The sequence below is a fragment of the Poecilia formosa genome, unplaced genomic scaffold (genome assembly GCF_000485575.1).
Source record: "Poecilia formosa unplaced genomic scaffold, Poecilia_formosa-5.1.2 Scaffold14, whole genome shotgun sequence".
NCBI lineage: Eukaryota > Metazoa > Chordata > Actinopteri > Cyprinodontiformes > Poeciliidae > Poecilia > Poecilia formosa.
This window is the reverse complement of record NW_006799953.1, coordinates 1,084,777-1,105,483: the sequence shown is the minus strand read 5'-3', so window position 1 is coordinate 1,105,483 and position 20,707 is coordinate 1,084,777. Positions and strand designations below refer to the sequence as shown.

General features: G+C 38.0%; 3 protein-coding genes across 6 annotated transcripts in view; 1 reads left to right on the top strand and 2 right to left on the bottom strand.

Moving 5' to 3' along the window:
* Positions 1-152: 152 nt before the first annotated feature.
* Positions 153-10,569, bottom strand: stip1 (stress-induced phosphoprotein 1). The gene is made up of 14 exons (XM_007545848.2): positions 10,447-10,569; positions 7,404-7,613; positions 7,160-7,301; positions 6,219-6,360; positions 5,942-6,104; positions 5,729-5,855; positions 5,435-5,537; positions 4,432-4,552; positions 4,220-4,316; positions 3,390-3,514; positions 3,267-3,303; positions 3,074-3,177; positions 1,934-2,106; positions 153-1,857 (listed from the first exon to the last, which is right to left on the bottom strand). The coding sequence occupies exons 1-14, from the start codon at positions 10,552-10,554 to the stop codon at positions 1,785-1,787; spliced, it is 1,725 nt and encodes a 574-aa protein (XP_007545910.1). The 5' UTR covers positions 10,555-10,569; the 3' UTR covers positions 153-1,784.
* Positions 10,570-11,656: 1,087 nt separating this feature from the next.
* On the top strand, positions 11,657-15,779 carry spata22 (spermatogenesis associated 22). 4 transcript variants are annotated; one of them, XM_007545849.2, is made up of 8 exons: positions 11,657-11,761; positions 12,088-12,168; positions 12,378-12,515; positions 12,627-12,810; positions 13,150-13,522; positions 13,612-13,735; positions 13,826-13,923; positions 14,384-15,779. In XM_007545849.2, exons 2-8 carry the CDS (start codon positions 12,129-12,131, stop codon positions 14,573-14,575), a joined length of 1,149 nt encoding a protein of 382 aa, XP_007545911.1. In that variant the 5' UTR covers positions 11,657-11,761; positions 12,088-12,128; the 3' UTR covers positions 14,576-15,779. The 4 variants fall into 4 exon arrangements, with proteins under 4 accessions (XP_007545911.1, XP_016523764.1, XP_007545912.1 ...); XM_016668278.1 differs by having other exon boundaries at positions 11,673-11,761; positions 12,098-12,168; XM_007545850.2 differs by lacking the exon at positions 12,088-12,168 and having other exon boundaries at positions 11,679-11,761.
* A 582-nt stretch (positions 15,780-16,361) lies between these two features.
* Positions 16,362-20,707, bottom strand: part of lhfpl7 (LHFPL tetraspan subfamily member 7) — a 129,288-nt gene continuing 124,942 nt past the window's right edge. The window contains exon 3 of the mRNA XM_016668280.1: positions 16,362-17,342. Coding sequence (XP_016523766.1) covers positions 17,116-17,342 — 227 coding nt within the window. The 3' untranslated portion in view covers positions 16,362-17,115. The remainder of the gene's footprint in view (positions 17,343-20,707) is intronic.

The following is a 20,707-nucleotide window of genomic DNA, read 5'->3' as shown; positions in this document are numbered from 1 at the left end:
TATATACATTGATATGCTTTAAAAGGCACACAGAATGTAGATAAAACCCCCCATTGTACATTTCAATGTATTGTAAGACACACGTTAAACTATACTAAACTTTTTCATGTGAAATTAAAAAAGAAAGAAGAAAAAGCCACAACTGCCAGTTAACATACATTCAGATAATCTGTATTTTAGTTTACAGCTAATTTCCAATAGTACATGACGTTCCTGGGACTAATAGAATTGTTGCATGTGGTTTATTACAAAATAAGGACCAGACAGGGGGGGAGGAGGAATGGAAATTAAACATATCCTGATATCTGCAGTCCACAAGAACAGAAAACTGCAGAGAAATGCCCCTAGTGTGACAATGGAAAGACAAAACACGTGAATCCCACTCTGAAACGGTGGCACAAATACACAGTGAAACTTGAGATGTTGAGGTATCCAAAGCCACACGTGGCAAACTCGTCCGTTGTAATATAAACATGTATTTATGCTTCAGCGGTCAAAGTCAAGCCGACTGAACCATGAGGAAACCGGCCGCTAACATCTGCGAAGCGAAGCATTAAGAACAGATTGGGCAAACTTCAAGAACTACTTTGCCTGGTGTAATTCTCTTTTAAACTACCAGCAGGTTGTGCCAAAACTCTAAACATTTAAAACGCACCAGACGGTACAATACAGAATTAATCAACAGATGTTTTCAATAGGTGAGTCTTAGATGAACCGTTTAGTCAACGTGAAAAAATAAAATAAAATTCGAAAAGTCTGCAGGTCAAGTATTTTGCGAAAAAATATATCAAACCTGTTTAAAAAGAAACAAAAATGTAATGATACATTAGCAAGCTCTCTGAAGCCCTTTGTTTTGGGTTTACTATAACTGAGAAGATGAGAAACAGATGTTTAGATGAAGAAATGTAGAGAATCCCTTCATTTCCTGTTGGATTTAGAAATACTGTATCATCAATTAAACTGCAGCAACTACGTTAAACATTTTTCTTCCATTTGTCACATTTAAAAGCTCAAATAATACGAGGTTAATAAGATTAAGCTATGATCCTGCAGGAAAATTGATTCCTAAAATGTTCCTAATATGCTCAGATATTAGTGCAGCGGGAAAAAATAATTTGTCTGACAGGAAGAGCTACAAATTTAAAGTCCAAGGTTACTTGCCAAACTGCAGTAGCTGACATTTTAATGCGTTTTAAGCAGATTTACACTTTGACTGAGGAACAGGGTGGATTCAGAGTTTCATAATGTCTGAAAAAGCATGACAAAAAGAGGAAACAGAGGAAAATAAAGCTAATAAACCAGGATTACGCCACACTCTTTTCATGAACTTGCATGTCAAATCAATAAGAAATGTTTAAAGTTTACATTTCAAGCATGAACCAGCATGAACAGTAAAAACAGCTTCTGGCGTAGATTTCCCCTTTAAACACCGAGCATAATGTCGTACTGCATTGTGATGTTTATTGATGTTTCACAGCATCTTTACATGTGAATTTACTTCTTTTTTTTAAGTTGATGTTGTCTGGAGTGCTGAAGTTTTCCAGAGGATATGACAAGATGCTTATTTTCCCCGCTTCCCAACACAATGTCAAAGTTGTGAACACGAATAAAAAAAGCAAAATAATAATAATAATAATACAGACAAATGTCCCAGTCAGGGCGAGGGAACTATAATCTTGAATTTAAAAGGCAAGAAAGATCAGATGTATCATTTTTAGAAGAATCTGCGTTTGGTTCCACTGGTGTCTCAGAACTTCTTTACATACATGGATACTGGTTCCACATCAGCGGATGGCTATCAGTCCAACATCGATGAGTTTCTGTATCTTCTGAGCGATGACTGGATTCTTTAAGTGGCTGGGAGAAACAGAGGAAAACGATAGTCAGATCAAGTATTTCCAGAGGGTCGTGCGCCGTTAGCCTGCAGACGTACTCGCTGAGTGCCTGCGGATCCTTCTGCATCTGTTCGAGGATCAAGCGCATGGCTGGGTCGGACATGATCTGCTGGACCTCCGGGTCGGCCATGGCTCTTTTCTTCACCTCCTCTGGGCTGTCGTTCCTCATGGTTTGGCTGACCATGCAGCGCTGCATGCCTTCTGTGGCTTCCTGCACGTCAGCAGAGCAGGTGACAGTTAGAGGGATTCTCCCTGACTTATTATGAGCAGACGTTAACTTGTTTTATACTGGAAATGGTACAAATTCCAACAAATCCTGCAGTGAATATTGTGTTAAACATGAACCCAATCATTGCTGTTTGGTTATAAATATTCAGTCTGATCAAGTTTTAACTTTTTTTAAATTAATTTATTTGTCATAAAAGTTGCTTTATAAAACAGACATGCTGAGCAGAAGAGGTTAAGGCCTTGTCCACATGTATCTGGGGTCTTTATAAAAACAAATGTCTCTGTCACATCATTTAAAAAAATGAAACTTTTTCTGAAACCACAGAATTGGTTTCAGAAGTTTTCATCCACATAAACCTGCATAAATCTGCCCGACAGTTGTTTTAAACATTTATTTGAGTGGACAGTTATATAGAACTTATTTTAAATAGTGTGTTACAATATAAAGGAAAGAAAACATAAGATTAGGAAATGTGTCACAGCAAGTATGTGGATATTTAGACATTATTTGCTACAGGCAGTAATGTACAAAACCCCAATCCTCAGTTTTCCTATGGACACACAACATAAATACGGAGTTTTCTCAAATATCACTTTGGTGGGAGTTTTCATAAATAATCGCTTTTTGTGATGTAAAACTCAGTAACAGCTACGATGACGCGTCGGTCTTAAGCTAACAGAGCCATCCAAATGGGAGGAGAAACAATATGGAGCAATATAATCTGAGAAGCAGTGTGGAGCTTGAGGAGGAATATTTTGACTTCAAATTGTCTCAATAATCCTTCAGAAAGGTATCGGCAATGCTAGATATAATTATTCTCTAGCATCAGACATTGGGTGTCTAAAAACACCTGAATACTCCAAACTTCACTTTAACGATTGTTAATACATGTGGTGTTGATGAGAAGCCGCCTGAGTCACTTTCAGCTTTTATGGTGTATGGAAAATACCTTTGAGGATGAATCCAGCTCTAATGCCTTCTGGTACGCATCCATAGCTTTGGAAAAGTCTTTCATGGCCTCCAATGCAGCTCCCTTACGTGTGTAGCCTTTAACTATGAGCAAATTCATTTCAGTAGTTAGAAAAAACCCTGCTTACCCTTTACACAGACATTATTTTTAGCTCAACACTCAAAATACTTACTGAAACTGGGCTCAAGATTGATGCATTCTTCACAATCCTGATGGAGGAGAAAAAAATCAAACGCAAGCTCAGAGTGGATTAATCTAAATGGTGTTCAGATGTGCGTTTAGCGTAGTGGCGTACCTTCAGGGCGAGCTGGAACTCCAGCAGCTTTGTGTAGCAGGCAGCTCTGTTACTGTACAGTTTGGCATCATTGGGGTTTCTCTTAATGGCCTCAGTGTAATGTTTCATGGCTAAGGGGTAGTCTCCTGATAAAAAGGAAACAAACAAACAGCATCATCTTTAGGCATCATTGTAGCTCTGTAATCAAGAAAACTTAATACAGGCAGGGTTCTGCAGGTTTCACAAACTCAAAGTTAAGACCATTATAACTGAAATTTAAGACCTGTATCGCAGCAGGAATGTGCAAAAGAGCCCACATGGTGCCAAGCTAAATAGCACAGAATGAATCAAATGGGTTGGTTCATTCCAGAGGAACTGATAAAATGGTGAAGATGAATGTCGTCCAGCCAACCAGTGAGCTAGAGAGAAAAACTAGCTAACTAGGGTTAAATAGTTTTCTCATTCCTCCATTTTGTCAGCAAGAACCAGAACCAATATACACTTGCTAGCTAGCTAGCAATACAGCCTTGCTAACTGTGTTTGCCAATATACCCTTGCTATGTAGTAAGGATATATTAGCAGCTAAGCTAGGTACCAGGAGCTTAGTACTTAGGCTGCTGGTACCTAGCTGCTGTCTTATATACATAGTCTTGAGAAAAAAAGACTACATAGAATATATAAGACTAATTAGTCCTGCCACCATAACATCTAAGACTTGACATAACATATTCAAGGCCAACTTACATTCTTTTCAAATTAACTTAAGACATTTCAAGGCCTTCATTTTAGATATATGAATTTAAGACTTTTTAAAGGTGTGCAGACATCCTGATGTAAACCATTTTACAAACCTTTCTGGAAGGCATCATTGCCCTTGTTCTTCTCTTCAAGCGCCAGTTCTGGGTTGATATAGGCTAGTTTTTCTTGCTCTTTTAAAATCTTCTCTGCCTGCATTAGATTAAGTGAAAGTGAGGTGAGATTCTCAGGCAACGCTAACTAAAAATTGCCCACTTCTCATCTGGTAAATGTTGATTTTTTTAAAGCTTCCCACAATCTACTGCACCTGTTGACATTTCTTCAACACATCTGGAGTCCGGTGCTCAGTCAAACTCTTGTTAAAGTATTGGATAGCTTCTTTGTATTTCTCTTGTTTAAAGTACGAGTTGCCGATTCGAGCCAGGGCCCTGCAAACAGAAGGAAGGATGTGAACTGATGGATCAGACATCTCAGAAAACTACAAGTGCATCTTAAAGTTAGAATATTGTGAAAAGCTTTAATATTTGGTCACTGGTCTCAGAGTACAGGTTCATTGCACAGAGTGAAATATTTCACCATTATTGTTTACAGATAATTAAATCAAAATTCAGTGTTGAAGGAAATTCAGTACCACACCCTAGTCAGCTAATTATGATGAATGGTTCCTACCAAACTTCATCCTTCCACTCAACTTTCTATGACTATGCTTGGATCCAGCGCTCTTAACAGTAGTTACGTTTTTTTGTGCATTTGACTGGACAAGTGTCTCCAGTCCAGTCAAAGCTGTTCAGTCAGCTATCTTTAGAGACAATTTAGAGACTCAGGAAACCTTTGCTGGCGTTTTCAGATAATTAACTCATTAGGGTGTGTCAACATGAGGCCCCTATATTATCTGTTCACAAAATTAAAACTTTCTGACACCCTAATTTTTTTTTTTTTTTATCTTCAAGCCATAATCAGCAAAATTCCAAAAATTAAAGGCTTGAAATGTTTCACTATGTGTAATGAAGCTATTGAAAGTAAAAGTTTCCTTTTCTGAATTGTACTAAATTAAAAGTTGTTGTTTTTTCACAATATTAACTCTTTTAAATTAACTTGGGTAAAAAAAAAAAACAACAACTAATGAAATACATTGAAATTTGTTGTTGAAATGTAATGTGACAATTTTAAAACTTCATCAAGACATTAAGGAAGTTCATCTTAATCATGCATTTCTATTAAGACTTTGATGCAGTTATTTTTTTCATGTTTGGACCGTCGATGCACCAATATGCTCTTTACCTTGTAGAATAAACAAATGAAGAACTTACTTTGCTATTTGTCTGTAATCTTCTCTGTTTTCTCGGCCGACATCAATGGCCTTCTCGCACAGCTCTCTACACTTTTCAAACTCTCCCTTCTCAAAATAGACAGCTGGGAAGAAAATGTGAGACAAACTTTAAAAAAAAAAAAAAAGAAAAAGCCAAAGGTTGACAGCTGAATTAATTTGAAATTACTGTAAGCTTGCATCAACATGTCTTTTCTTGCTTTTGTTGCATCAAGAAGCAGATATTTTTAAACAGTTTGGAAAACAATTAAGAACCAATACGTCTGAGTGCACAAACCTGCTTGATTAGACATATATGTCATGTTGGTCGGGTCGTGCTTAAGTGCCTGATCATAATGTTTCAGTGCCTTTTCAAAGTCTTTATTCTTGTATGCAGCATTCCCCAGTTCCTTTTCCTTCAAAGCCTGGAAAACAGAAGAATAACAAAACGTCACAGCCGAGAATTATCAGAAGGAAAGATGGAAGAGGGATTCGCTTTTAGCCCTTTTACCATCTTTTTGTTTTCAGGGAGATCTTCCTCCTTGGGAGGAGGTGCTGGGGTCTCTTTGGGTTTGGGAGGAGAGGGGGCGTGTTCCTCTTCCTCCTCCATCTCTGACAGGTTCAACCCCAGGAGCACAGAGAGAGTCGTCATTACTCTTGGATCCTGCAGCTTCCTGCAAGAGCATTGAAAAACAGATTTATCTGATTTAATACATTTACACGGTGCTGGACTGCCTTCCAGACAAAGAGTGAATATTTCCTAAGGCTTTTTGTCTAAAGTTACGTACGTGCCGAGCTCTGACGGTTTGTTCCTGAGCTGCTCCAGCAGTTCTCTGTAGCTGGGATCCGTTAGAAGCTCACGGGTCCGAGGATCGTTCTCAAGCTTCTGATACAGGTTGGGCATGGCAAAGGGGTTCATCATTGATTTCTCTGGTGAATGACAAGATTACTTTATGAGAGACAACAAACAAGGAATCCTCCACTGACAGTAAAGAGTTAAGCTCATTAGCTGGATCCGCTACAGCAACATTTATTATGACCATTTTGTGAATGACTTTTTAAAATAAAACACGTTATGCAAATGTATCAATCGTTATTGCACTTTTTTAAAGTAGAATAAAAAGTCAGATGTGCTTGAAGCATGTACTTTAATACAGAAGGGAACAATCCCTTCATTTTCATCTTGCTTCAAAGCTGCTAAATCTTATTAAGTGTTTTTGGTCTTTTTTCTAGTGCAAATATCTTAGTACACTTGAAATAAGACAAAACTGATTTACAACTAACTTTTCAGCAAGGTATTGGAGCTTGTTTTAAGTAAATTGTTCCTTGATATTAATGGAATAGTACTAGTTCCACTGGCAGATTATTTCACTCTTGTTATAAAGTAAATTGCCTGCCAGTGTACTTTTTAGTACTTTTCTTAATCAATATTATGGAATAACTGACGTAAAACAACTTGCTGAAAGGTTACTAAGTATTGTTTTGTCTTATATCATATGCACCAAGATATTTGCACTAGAAACCGAACCAAAAAATACTCAAGAGTGTTTTTCAAGAGCGTGAAACAATCTGCAGCATATTTTTTTCCACTTATGTGGTGGTCTTTAAAAAAAAAAATGGAATCAAAATCAAAGAAATCCTGATCGGTACATGCCAAATAAAACTGACTGTAATGTTTATATCAGTGAATCTTTTTGTATAACCAAACTAAACAGTCATGCTTTCGTACCTGCAAGCCGAGCTTCGATATTCTGCAAGCCCTCCTTCAGCTGCTGGTTGTTGGGCTCTTTGCGGAGCCCCTCCTGGTACGTCATTCTGGCCTCCTCTAGTCGGCCGAGAAACTCCAGAGCGGCGGCTTTGCGGGAGTATCCCTGCAGGAAAAGTTGGAAGGTTATGTTATGTTAATTATGTTTTTGATTTATTTTTTTCCCCTTCTGATTCCTCAAATTGCAGCAAGACACGAGAACTCTCACCTTGCCCCAGTCGGGCTTGATCTTGATGGTCTGGACGGCGTCCTGGAGAGCATTCTCGTAGTTGCCCTTTTTGGCGTAGGCAGCAGAGCGGTTGCTGAACAACACATGGTTTGATGGATCCAGAGCCAAGGCCTCGGAGTAGCAACGGACAGCTTCGTCGATGTTTCCTGCACTCAGCGCCTTGTTGCCCTGGTCTTTCAATGCTGACACCTAGAATTCACACATTTGCTAAATGTTAGCACATACAGAAAGCCCAGCAGAAGCCGAATGCAACCTTTGACAGCTGCTGCCGACAGATCTGAAAAAAGAACAGCTGTCTGTGCTGAGCTGCTGATACAGGAATGCATTCACTGTGCTTAATACACATTCAACAGAAGTAGAATAATAATAGTAACAATGAAGGAGATTGCAATAAAACTTTAATGTAATTTGGAGGGAATATAAATAGCTTAAAAACTACATGTAGACGTCTTTAAACAGAGCTGGCATACATTATAAATATTTGATGGATTTGTTTTGATGTTTAACCATCAGCTTCTCCTGTCTTAACAGTAATAACACTAAAGAACATGAGAAAGTGATAAAATAGTATTGATCCACACTACTTCGACCAGAGCAGTCCAGCTCCAGACCCTCTGAGGACTGATTTTGATCAATATTACCGTAAACTCACTAAATGGAACCCAGCATCTAAAATCTTCAAAATAATTCATTAACATCACTACTAAAAATGGGTGTGGCTATTTGTTTTTTTTTTTGTTGTTGTTTTTTTTTAGTTCAATGTCCCAAAGGTCTTTTGGTGTGAAATGTACGAATCGACCTCAGAACAAAAGCAAATGACTGTGTGAAGACGTTAACCGAAGCTAGCAAGAGACGATGAAACAAGTCCTGTGGGCTGAAAGGCCACTTAGCCATGAAGAAGCTATTATTACAAGAGTGACATTAAGAGATTACAGTTTGCAAATGCACTAAAGGACAAATGCCTTAGTGTTGGGAGACATGCTCTGCTGTCTGATGATAATAACATTTAAGTGTTTGGCCATAATGTCCTTTGTTAGATTGGACAGGAAACAGGGAAAGCTATGCGCAGTAGCATCATGTTGTGATGTAGGAGGAACAGGTGCACTTCACAGACAGATTGTATCAAGAAGAAAGAATTTGTAAATATTGGGACATTTAAAATTGTTCGTGTCTTTCAGCGTCCTTGTTTTATAAAAAAAAAACAAAAAAAAAACAGTTACAGCTGGCTAGATCTGGCGTTCAGGCAAAGAAACAACTTGGGTTTTTACTAAAGCATTATAATGCCCTTCTCATACAGGCATCATTAAATATATTGGTGATTTAGAAAGCTTGAATGCCTGGGACTTATAATTAGAAGTCCACATACCGCAATCCAAGCAGTTCTTGCACACATAATACTGTGATCACATTAAATTTGCAATATATTGTGAAAAACAAGAGGATAAAGAGCTGATCCCAGCCTCAGAAAATTTGTGTGCCGAGTTGAAAATACTTGTGAAAGCAAGGCATCCTACGAATGTCAGATGTTAAAGTAGAAATGGACAAAGACTACAGCAAATTACTCTGAGAAATCTGTGGGACGGTATCCAAAATGTTGCCCTAACCTCATCTAAAACAAATAAGAAAAAACTGATTAAAGAAAAATTTTGTCTGAATTACTGTGAGAAAAAAAGAAAAGGTATTTTATAAAATGTTTATAAAGCTCAACTGTACATCGTCTCGTTTAAAGCCATTTCAAGTCAATGCAAAGTATCCATTAAAAATAATAAACTTTAACTCTGAAGAAGAAAACTAAAGCCAAAATTTCACATTTAAAATGCTTTATCCATACATGTCCTTGGCAATATTTGAGCAGTATTTTAATGTTCCTTTCAAATATTATGAGATAGAAATTGTGACATTGTAACCCAGTATTACTAGGTGTAATATTGAGAGCAACAAGCAGCATACACAGCAAATTAAATATATCCTTGTGGCTCCTAGGCTAGGTAAATATTATTTTCTATAACCTGTTAATATAAAACTTCATATTCTGGAGAGTATGCGCACACTCCTATCAGTGCAGTGCGACTGTCTCAAACTATGTGTACACTATGTTCCGTTATATACATCGAATTGTAATTACAGAGCAACTCAGTATTTTACTAACTACAGAGACAGTTCAAAACATAAACTATCATCTGAAAACCTTTCGATTGAAAACTGGAAAGTTCGAGAGGTCACGACAGTCTGTGTCGGCGTGCGGCTGTAGCCATGACAGCGGCGCCGTGTGCATCTAGAATGATCCTCCGGTCTGAGTGTGAGCTCGTGCTGAAGCAAGCCCCAAAAAATCACTACAGCACGTGCCGCAAGAGAAAAGTTTAAACAGACAGTGCCACTCTTCCTCAATAAACAAATGAATGAAATAAGTCCAATAAAATCCATATCCTTCAATGAACCAATGTCCTCGCGGTGTGAGCTTCATTAGCTGTCGTGCAAAGGTGAGCTAACTCTAGATTCACTGAGACGTTTTACCGTCAAGGATATTGAAGTATTTGAAGCACTACATTGAAACGATAAAGCAATAGCCCTGAAACCAGAAGCAGTTTTACTGGGACATCCTGCTATACTGCGAACTAATAAAACGAGCTAGCGCAACGTTTAGCCAAGACTGATTTATCTCTACGGGGTTAGCTGCAAACAGAATGCTGATCAGTTTTTGATTAACTGATCAGCCTTCTGTTTGTATTTACCAATTGTAAATACATGGTGTAATTTCACTGTTAACAGTTTCCAACATTTTTTGCATTTCCTAACGGCTTAGAAAAGCCCACTCTCTAAGCTAACTGGCTGCAGTGAATGACGCTAAGCTAACAAGCTAAGAAGCACAGAAATCTCTCAACGCTAAAGCTAACTGACGACGCTAATCTACAATATTTTGTTGGTAAATATTACGAATTCAGCTTAAACGAGATAGGCTGAAAGACTTGGTTTAAACACCGAAGCTAACAATAGACAATGAAATAAGTTAAGGGACACTTACTGTCTCCATGGTGCACGCATGCGATTCTTTCCAGAAACTACTTCGGACCAGCGCCTCCCCCTGAACAATGTGTGCAAGTTGCCAGTTTGGGATGTTGAAAATCTGCATTCAGTGCGTGGGGCAGAGCCGCAGCACCAATATATACACTACTATCTGAAACTTCCAGAAGAAAGGGGGGGAACTATACCTAAAGCTGTCCTGCTCAAGATATGTCCCCCCCAGATTCTTAATGTTGTGTAATTCATTACATGTCATAATATATTTGCTTGTCATAATATGAATATCGCAAAAATATTAATATTATTGCAGATCAACAAATCTTCGTAGAAATTTACACACTAAAAAAATAAACTTAAACCTGTGATTTTGTGTATCAAATAGTCGTCTAATAATGTGATGAAATAAACTTGTACACATTAATAAAATAATAACCGATGCGTTTTTTTTTTTACAATTGGAATAAGATTGTACTTTTTAAATAAAGGTAAAAAAAAAATAAGTTGTTGTTTTACGTGGCTAACGCCATCGCCGATAAGGTTATCACGTTTAAGAACCTTTAAAGAAATTATGCCATGTTTCTACACAAAATGTTTTAAAGAAAACATAACAAAATAAGCTGATTCATTCCAATTCAATTCAGAAATACTTTTCTTTATCCTAAAGTGAAATTAAATGTTTATCTTATTCTAGTACCTTAAAAGTCGTTTTGGATGGTGATACATTCCCCTATGCTCCAAACAGTGGAGAAAACTCTGGTCACTTGAACTTTCGATGGTATCTCAGGAAAGAAATTTCAGATCATAGAACATAATAAAACTTTATTGCCGTTTTGAATACATAATCTTTTCTAATCTGTGGGCCCATACTGGCTTGTGGCATCCAGAATTCTCAAAAACTATGTACTGTATCAATCTCTCAACTAATCTCACTTGTGTAAGTATTTATGGAAAGCTTTGTCCTAAAATTACATTTTGTTCATCAAAACAGTAAAAAATAATACTAGTTTGTTTGAAAAGATCTCATAAAAAAACATAATTTACAATGAGTAAATACCATAGCATCAAAACATTTTATAATGTCATTTGAACCAATAGTTTCCCTGGTGGAGGCCACATGTAATAGATATGAAAGGTAACAATGTGCAAAAATATGATTCTGAAATAGCCAGGATCGTAATTAGCTGTATTACGAAGCCCCGAATTTACTTGCGGACCGTGAACGCATCATTATTGGTGGCGCGTGAACCTGTGGAGCAAGGTACTGAACTGAAATATAAACTGCGTCATTATCTCCTCGGCTACCTTGCAAACTTTAGGTAAGAAGAGCAAGTTATATGTACACTAATTACTTAAAACAATAACGAATAATAAAAGTAAACTGTTGCTACATTTCACACCTGTTTCTAAGTTAAACAATCTTGCCAATGCAATTTGCTAGCATAACGTATAGCTCACGGTAATAATGTTACACTAAATCTTTGCTGAACTTGTATAACGATTAAAAACGGCTTGAAACGTGGTAACTGAGTACTTTTCGCATTGTGTTTGTATCAGTAATGTCCAACACACACTAGAGCTATCTTTAAAAAATATATATATATTTTTTCTGTTTATTCCTTCTTCGTTCTGCTAATATTGTCAGTATTTGCTAGCGGAAAGAACAGCGGGATTTAGTGGCCAAACATGAGGAGACAGGAACAGCAGCTGGAGAGACCAGCAACGGGTTTGTTAAAAATATTTCATTTAAAAAAAAAAAAAAAAAGAAAAGGTATTGTTCCAGGATAGTTTGTATGTTTCACAAATGTACTTTCATGTATTGTGGAGGTTTGCTTTCTTATTCTGAAAAAAAATAAATTGCGCAACTACATCCACCCCCATCCAATTGTCTTGGTAAACATTGGTAAAAAGTGTTTCCTTTGCTTTTTCTGTTAGGCTACCTGCCTTTGTCACTCTTTAACCAGAGGAAGAGAAACAGAATTCCTCTGAAATCTGTTCCTGGTGAAAATGAGTTCTTTTCACCAAGTGAATACATGGCCAGCACCAGTTCAGCTGCTGGTGTAGGCCCCTCAGGTAATCACGCTTCTGTCACTAGGTGGCGGCACATTCACAGAAAATATTAACAATACCAGGCTACCTTTGAGACGTTTTTAATCTCTTGGGATGTATTGTTTGTCTTTTCAGCTACGTATGAATGTTACCAGGCCTCAGATTCTTCTCCAAGTTCTCCTCAAAGCCATCAGTGGAACAGAAAAGGTGTCCCGGAGTATGCTAAACCCCAGCAGTATGGCAACAGAGCTGCTCCTGGACCATCTACAATGAGAACCTACGCACCCATAGCACATCCATACAAAGCCGGGGCCAAGAGGTGCTTTTCAGTGACTCTCTGACCATCAGAATGTCTTGTGAAAACTTTTATGACACAGCAACAATCAAAGTAAAGCGGTATGCTAATGCTATATTCAGAATTTATTAGCTGCATTGCTTTCATAGGAAGAGAATCTCAAAAACTCATGTGGTTGTGAACAGTTCAAGTGTTTGAAAAAAAGTGGGATCGTTTACAGAATGTTCAATGCAATAACTTATGACAAGCAAATGAAGGCAACCCATTTCATTCAAAAATAAGGAAACTTGCTTCTTGTTTTTTTTTTTTTTTTTTTTTTACGTTTAATTAAATTACTAAAATATCATTATTGTGTTGCTTCAGCTCCATGACGGGTCAGTCCAGCAATCCAGCCGAACAGTGGGTTTCGAGCTCCGGTGTCAGTCCCGGACATAGCCAAATTCAACATCCCTATGGCAACAAGAACCCCCAAAGCAAGCCAGCACAGCATGCAGGGTTCTCTCAGACGGCTCAGCAGTCGTCCAACAAACAAACCTTCCCTGCACGTCAGTTTTCCCAGCAGTCCAGACCTCTTCCTCCTCCTGAAGCTCCTCCGGCCGGCGTGCCGCCTGCCCGAGCTGCACAGCAACCTACCAAGTCCTGGACGTTTACCAACAGCTTTGAGATTCAAAAATCAAACTTTATCGCAAAAAAGAGTTCGAATCAACCTCCAACAGCTAAACCAACCAAAAAAGAGGTAGGAAGTTGCATATTCTGCATGTTACACGCATAAATCTTGAAATAATCACTTACAGTGCGCTATTTTGATTGTTTTGCTGTTTTCAGAAGGAAAGTGTTCCAGCGAAGCAGCCTATGGAAAACTCCCTGAGGATCCTGACCACAGTTATTAACGGAATGAGACACTGGAGCCAGTTTAAAGATAAAATTCCTTACTTGTTTGAGATATTTGGTTAGGGAATATGAAGTTCCTTCTGCTTACAGCTCATTTGAGATATTTCTAAACACCTTTAAATAGACAAGTTGTGACTTTTCCCCACAGCCACTCTGGACTCTGCAGTCACTCTGGGGCTCTACGGAGCCAAGAGCTTTCTACTGAGAGACGGGAAGGACGTGCTGCAGTGTGTCTTCTATGAAAATGTGAGTTTGAAATCAAATGTAAACAAGCGCATCTCTGTTCGAATATATATTTAGTTAAGCTACGTTCAATATGACGGTTGTGCAATTTATTTGAACCAAATGATGTAAAAACAACAAAACATTTGCTTGCAAATTTTGCTCTTTTTAAAAACTGTTCATGTGACTAGCACAAAACTCAGTCTAGTAGTTATGCAGATGTTTAGCAACTTATTCCTGGATTTCAGATTTTTATTTTTAAAAGTTTATCATTTTCCTTTTATTTTGCAGCTACTCTCTACTTTGTCACAGAATCTCACTGAAATATACTGAAGTTTGTGGCTATGAGGCGTCATTATAATAATTTTTATTAACATCTTCTCTCATCACATCAAACTCAAAAACCTTCAGACAAAATAAACAGCACAGTGAAATAGCCTTACTGTTTTTCCTTTTGTTTTTTCCTCCATTTGATGTCCGTCAGGAGCAGCCGCTGCCGCGCCTCATTCGAGGTCAGGTCCATCGCTGCGTCGGCAACTACGACCGCAGCAGAGACGTCCTGATATGTGTGTCCGTTCGAGCCGCTCAGCCGTCGGAGCAGAGGAACGCTCTGGAAGCCGTCAAAGTGTCGGACGCAGAAATGAGAGCGCTGGCCAAGATACTCAGCGAAGTTTGAGCACAAAATGGTGCAAAATATTGTTTGTCCAGCTTCTACTGCAGATATCTTACTAGACTTGAAATAAGATTAAACTGGCTTGCAAGCAACTTCTCAGCAAGATTTAGGAGCTTGTTTTGAGTCAGTTACTATTTAATATTGATTAAAAAAAGAGTATTAGTTTCACTGGCAGATTTTTTTCACTCCTAAGATTTTTCTTCCAGTGGAACTAGAGCGATTTTATCAACATTAAGATGTTAGTATCTTAAAACAAGCTCCTTTATCTCGCTGAAAAGTTACTTGCAAGTCAGTTTAGTAGTTCTCAAACTAAAAAAATTTAAGAGTAAGTTTAATTAAGATTGTGTGTTTTAGCAGTGTGGCGGCTGTCGTCATCAGTCAACATGTGAGATTCATAAGAACATTTCCATATGCTCTAGTTTGTCGAAAAAGAAAGGTCGCTTTAACAAAAATATTGTTTTTGTAATTTTCCCTCAAGGTTGCAGCTTCCATACTTGTATTGTTTTAACATTTACATGCTCTCCTTTCCTGTTTCTACAGTTTTCTGTGAACAAATATAACGGAAAGTAAAGCGTCTGTTTTTTAGAAGTTATGAAATTCGTTTTATTACAAAGAAATGCCACAAAAACAACACACAAATGAATTCGGTTAAAACCTAAAACCAATCAGTTATCCGAAACTGAAAAACGGGGCAGTTAGGAATAAAGTGATATCAACAACAGTTAGTTTATTTACAGTCAAATTCCACAATGAAAAAAAAAATCAACATATTTTCTCTACAAAACACTTTTTTTTCCCTCCAGTGCTGAGACTTTACACATAATTGTCCAACAAATAAGGGAATGAGTCCAACGTCGTTACCCCAGTCACGCACAGTATGAGGTCCAGTACACTACTTACATTTCTAATTCCCATTAGCTTTGAAATATGGCAACAAAGTCATGTTAATCTTTCAATTTATGTCAGTATTGAAGCCCAAATTGGGAGTTATTTAAAGGTTTAGTCTGTTAGTAAAACTCTGAACAATAACTGAATATGAATCTTAAACACTCGCTGAAAATGGAGGTGGGGTTGGAAGAAATTGGCAGTGAACAGGAAAAGTTAATTGTGGATATTTTATACCAGAACTTCAAAAGCAGAAACTGGATCATATTTCACATATCATTTCGAATCGTGTGCCAGCTTAAAAATGTAAAATCACTGAATTTGTTAAAAAAAAAGAAAGAAAAGGATTCAGAGAATTAATGTTAGCTGAGCGCTGTAGCCGCTCCGCGAAGCAGCTTGAGTGATTCACCTCTTCAATAATTTGCAGAAGCGTTTCAGGGGGATAATTTAAAACAAGCACGTCGCTTTCTTGGCGGCTGTTATCCTCAAGGATTCAAATACATCTTTTCAGCATTTCTCCAAGCTATGAATCACACACTGCATGAAGTACATAAAAACACCTTACCATCGAGAGGAAAAGAGTAGAAGAGAAAAAACACGTCACATGACACAACAGAATCCTCAGTTTTCAGCAGAGAGATCAATACCTGATAACTGTATGAAACTTGTCTTTGTTACGTCAAAAGGCACAAGTTGGTCAGATCACATTGAAAATCTAGATCAGCTGTTCTACCATTAACAAAGCCCATCTTTTCATGCAGTTTTAGACACAATCCCTACATCTCCTGGCATTTTGCAACATTTTCTTTCCTGAATTAAAGTTTAGGATCGGGTGTCGTAGGCAGAGAAAACAAGCACATCACACAAACAAATCTGGGGATGAGGGTGACAAAAACACGCAGCGTGTTCAACATCTTTTTATTATTCTTTTTTGTCTTTTTCCTTTATCTTATAACAACACCCCTCGTTGTGATTTCCCTCCTTTTAGGTCAGGAAACTGATCTTTAAATTGTCCATTCAGTGGTTTTGATGCTGCGTCTGCGATCCTTTTCTTTGCGTCAGGAACTGAACTCAGTCTTTGAAAGCTGAACAATGTTTTGACTCCCACTGGTCAATTCAAGTCCCAAGAGAAGAGGGCAAAAAGAAAGAAAAACCTTCCAAATATCAAAGTTCTTACTTTAAAGAGTTGTTTAGAACTTCCGAGTTCCCATGGATTTATTTACGACACATTCATTCTAGAGGCGACCCATTTAAGGTTCAAATGTCTGTACAATTTCCTTGAAATCCTCGAACTGTCCTTATTGCCTCTTCGTCAAGCTTTCGTAGTTAAAAAAAAACTTGCACTGAAACATTAATGTGGCTGAAATCACAGAGCGTCATGCTTCCATTCGGAATGTTATATGCTTTCATTCAACAAAAACAAAACAGAAAGTTCGCTGTTTAAAAAGAATTTTAAATGACTTCAATTTGAGTTCATAACATTACAGAAGCAGGAAGACAGCATTTGTTTTTTGTTTTTTTCTTTATGCATGTGTGTGTTTTCAGCTTCAGCGAAAACAGAGCTGGGCAGAGCTTCTCCCAGGAGCTTTGCTAGGTGTCTCCTCAGGACATCATGTCCCGGGACATATAAAGTGGTCAAGAGGAAAAACAAGATGGAACTATAACAGAGTGGGCAGCGGGGTGGGGGACAGCTGCTCCTTCGGCGCATATTTGGCAAAAAAGGGCAAGAAGACGGTGAGCATGACTCCAACGATCGCCAGCATGTAGCCCCAGCCGATCTGGCACTCGCCGGCGTAGTAGATGTCAGCGTCTCCGCAGAAAGATCGGACCAGTGAGGAGTTAAGGCCAAAAGGGTACACCAGCAGACCAGTGGCCATGATGAACACTGCAGAGAGAGGAGAGGGGGAAAGGGAATGTTAGCATGACCTACAGAAGAGAGGAAGGGCTTCACACAAAATGTGTTTCAAGGATAAAAGATGTTGCTCTGTGTCAAATATTTTGGATCTACTTCTCTGTGCTTTGCAGAAGTCCATGTGTTATAAGTAGTTTACATTTCTAAATACATCTAGATTTTGTATATTTAGTCTTGAATTACGTTTGGTGAAGCGTTACACTTGTACATTTCCTTAAACGTGTTGCTTCTTTTTAACAAACAAGCCACTTTCAACCAAAATTTGAAGCCCAACATTATTCATACTCTCAGTAGATTGACAAGAAATGTGAGATTGACCAGGAAGTTTGCTTCTAATAAGAAATGAAATGTAAAACAATGTAAAAGTAGTATCAAATTTTAAGAAAAGTATCTATTTTCTTCTCAGAAATCAGTTGAAAAAATCTTTATCGACTGCTGAGGAGCTTTTTTGAAAGTTTCCACTTATAATATTGAACATTCATATTTTGTGATTGGAAGACCTTCATGCCATCACACTAATCTGTATCTCCCTGGACAGATTCTCTGTTAGATATAGTCTACGGTATGGATAATTTTGGTCTTAACTGTATGTTTAACAAATATAATTTATTAAGATACTAAGTTAACTTACTTGTGGTAACTCATGTAGGGTCTTACATTTTAAGAAATAATTACCTACATTTTTGTTTTCACTAATGTACGACTTTTATCCCCAAACGACTCTATGCAATATGACTAACTGTTATATCCACCAATGCCCACTTGGTGGCAGTAGATGGCTTGCTTAATTTGCCAGTAGCAGATTGTTGGTGCTTTAACAGCCAAAACAAAAATTTCAGTTACTTAGATAACAAAAAATAAATCTCAACCTACATTTTTTAAATGTTTAAAAGTTTTCCTAAGCTGTCATTTCATTATATTGTGTTTTTTGGGGGGTTTCTTTTTGTAAGTTAGTGAAGAAATGAACACAGCTGTTGTAGAAATGAAGCCTGTTTAACCAGTACTGTGATCTGCTTCCTCAGACATTATCATCTGCACCCGTAGAGCCTGAGAGCAGCTCATGTTTTACAAACCAAGCCAAGTCTCCTTCTCCAAGCTGCCAAACATTTATTGACTGTGCTACAGACTGTCATGGATGCTCTTAGTCATCCTGAGAACCGGCTGGGTTTCCATTACATTTCTAAGTACTTTCAGAACTGAAGAGCTAATGTTGCTGAAAAAACCGTGAACTTATGATAGCGAGGAACTTAAAAAGAAATACTACAAAGATTTCTTTCATCACTCCGTATTGATTTTGTCAGAGTTCTTTCGTTCAAAGGTAGCAGCTTTAAGCTCTGGGAGACTGTATTCATGCAATGGCTGTAACAGCTTAGATGTATGAAGATCGAATCAATGGTTGATGAGGACAGTAAACAGCTAGAGGTGATGCTCAAGGTACACTCCAGAAGCTTTGCTGGAGAAAAATGCAGGGAAGCACAAAAGTGGTATAAATCGATTAAGAAAAGTTATCTGTTGGGTGAGCTCTCAGTCTGCTGCAATATCTCTCAAAACAGAGTTTTTTTTCTTTTTTGTTTTTTAAAGGGTAGCAGCTCGGTAGATATTGTTTTTCAAGCACCACTGTATTGGTGTACATTTTAAAACATTAGTACAACAATTTGGACGTTTTCATTTGTAGCGTCAAGTCATAAAAATGTTTTAAAAAATTAAATAAATAATAATAATAATAATCCATTGTCACTACCTGGTTGGTTGAATGATGAGGTGTAATTATGCAAACAAACAACCCTAGAAACTGGAATCTCAGGAAGGTTTGGGGTTTTTCAAAATCCAATATGGCCGACTCGTACATAAAACTCAGTTTTCTTGAATTTTTGTTTCTCAATAAACCTTATGCTTAACTATATAACATTTAGTAAAAATGTTTCTACAGAATCTGAAAGTACAACATGCACAGAAATATATTGTTATATTGCTAGTAGCCACAACAAATTAGTTTGTATGCACCATGTATAATAAAATTTCTTTTGAAAACAAAGGAAGTACAACAAGTAGCACAGTGTGAGGTCCATGGTTCCTTAGACTTTGTTTTAGAGTCTTTCCTTTTAGCTCGGTGTATCAACCAAAACCAGTATCTCACTGCTGTCTCCCTAGCTCTCTATGTTTTATCTGTATTGTGTAACAAAAAGAAAATCAGTAGTGTAAAAAAAAAATCAACAGAGGAATGAAATCACAACGGCCGACTCAAAGAAGCAGCAGCCAAGCAGAGTCATGGTCAGATCTTATCAGGCAGACCTGGACGGAGTTCAAGACGTCGTCTTGATCAGATAAAAAAAATGTTTCTTAAGGTTGAAAGTATCTCTGCAAGCCTTTAACAAGAGAGTAGGGCTTAAAAAAAACCCAACTACTGGTAAAATCCACCACAAATCAAACGGATCAAGTTAATCAGCAAAGAAATCCCTGGAATGTTGGAAATGGCTTTGACAGATATTAAAAGAAGCAAACTGGCTGACAGCCTGAATTTATCCGAAAGCGAATGGATAATGCAGAACAGTGTGACATTCACTTTGTGACAATCCTTCAATTAAGGCCAGGGAAACTGAAGCATCTGCATAGCTGCCACCGCAGGGTGTACAAGCCTAATTTCTAAAGGATCTTACATGGCCCAGTGGCCTAATCTTAAGAGGAGCGGCCAGCGCGCTTGAAGAGGCTGACATGACACGAAGACGCCACGCAGGGGGTCTGAAGCCTGAACAGGCTCATAGCTCGTCCCACCAGGGCTTCCATTTAACATGGCAAAACGAATAACAAACCTCAGAGTCCGCTGACATACAGCAGACACCACAAAGGACTGACTGGGGCTTGTGTTAGCCACAGGAAGAAGACGACTAGCTTTAGTAGGGGAAAAGAGAATTCACGTCGTTATGAGGCTCAGAAAGACTCAATTTATCATCAAACAAAGACGAGAAAAGTTCCTCATTTAGACCCAAATGTGGGACTGTGAAAGAAGCTAGCACTGCAGCAAACAACCAGAAAGGAAGCAGTGAGATGCTTAATCATTTGCTTCCTAATAGCCGACTGCACAAATCCCCAAATTAACAGCCTGCGTACACGAGAAAAGAAGAGAGCGATAAGGAAAAGCACTCATGACGATCAGGTCAACAATTTGTTTTAGTCATGGCTACATAGGGAGGTCATATTAATGTCTCGTAAGCCAGTGAATAATGTAGAAGTTTCAAAGTTAAATGGGGATCCACGCAGGTTTCACCCAACCCAAATGGTAAGACATGATTTTTTTAAGATGCATTTCCCCCATTGATAGCTGGAGGCAGTTCCAGTCA

Excerpts from the sequence above, each read along its gene's own strand:
- stip1 (XM_007545848.2), bottom strand. The coding sequence starts at position 10,554 with ATGCAGATTTTCAACATCCCAAACTGGCAACTTGCACACATTGTTCAG. Across the intron at positions 7,614-10,446 it reads ATGCGTGCACCATGGAGACA|GTGTCAGCATTGAAAGACCA; the intron begins GTAAGTGTCCCT and ends TGTGAATTCTAG. Across the intron at positions 3,178-3,266 it reads CAATCTTGAGCCCAGTTTCA|TTAAAGGCTACACACGTAAG; the intron begins GTAAGTATTTTG and ends ATTTGCTCATAG.
- spata22 (XM_007545849.2), top strand. The coding sequence starts at position 12,129 with ATGAGGAGACAGGAACAGCAGCTGGAGAGACCAGCAACGG. Across the intron at positions 12,169-12,377 it reads GCTGGAGAGACCAGCAACGG|GCTACCTGCCTTTGTCACTC; the intron begins GTTTGTTAAAAA and ends TTTTTCTGTTAG. Across the intron at positions 13,523-13,611 it reads CTAAACCAACCAAAAAAGAG|AAGGAAAGTGTTCCAGCGAA; the intron begins GTAGGAAGTTGC and ends TGCTGTTTTCAG.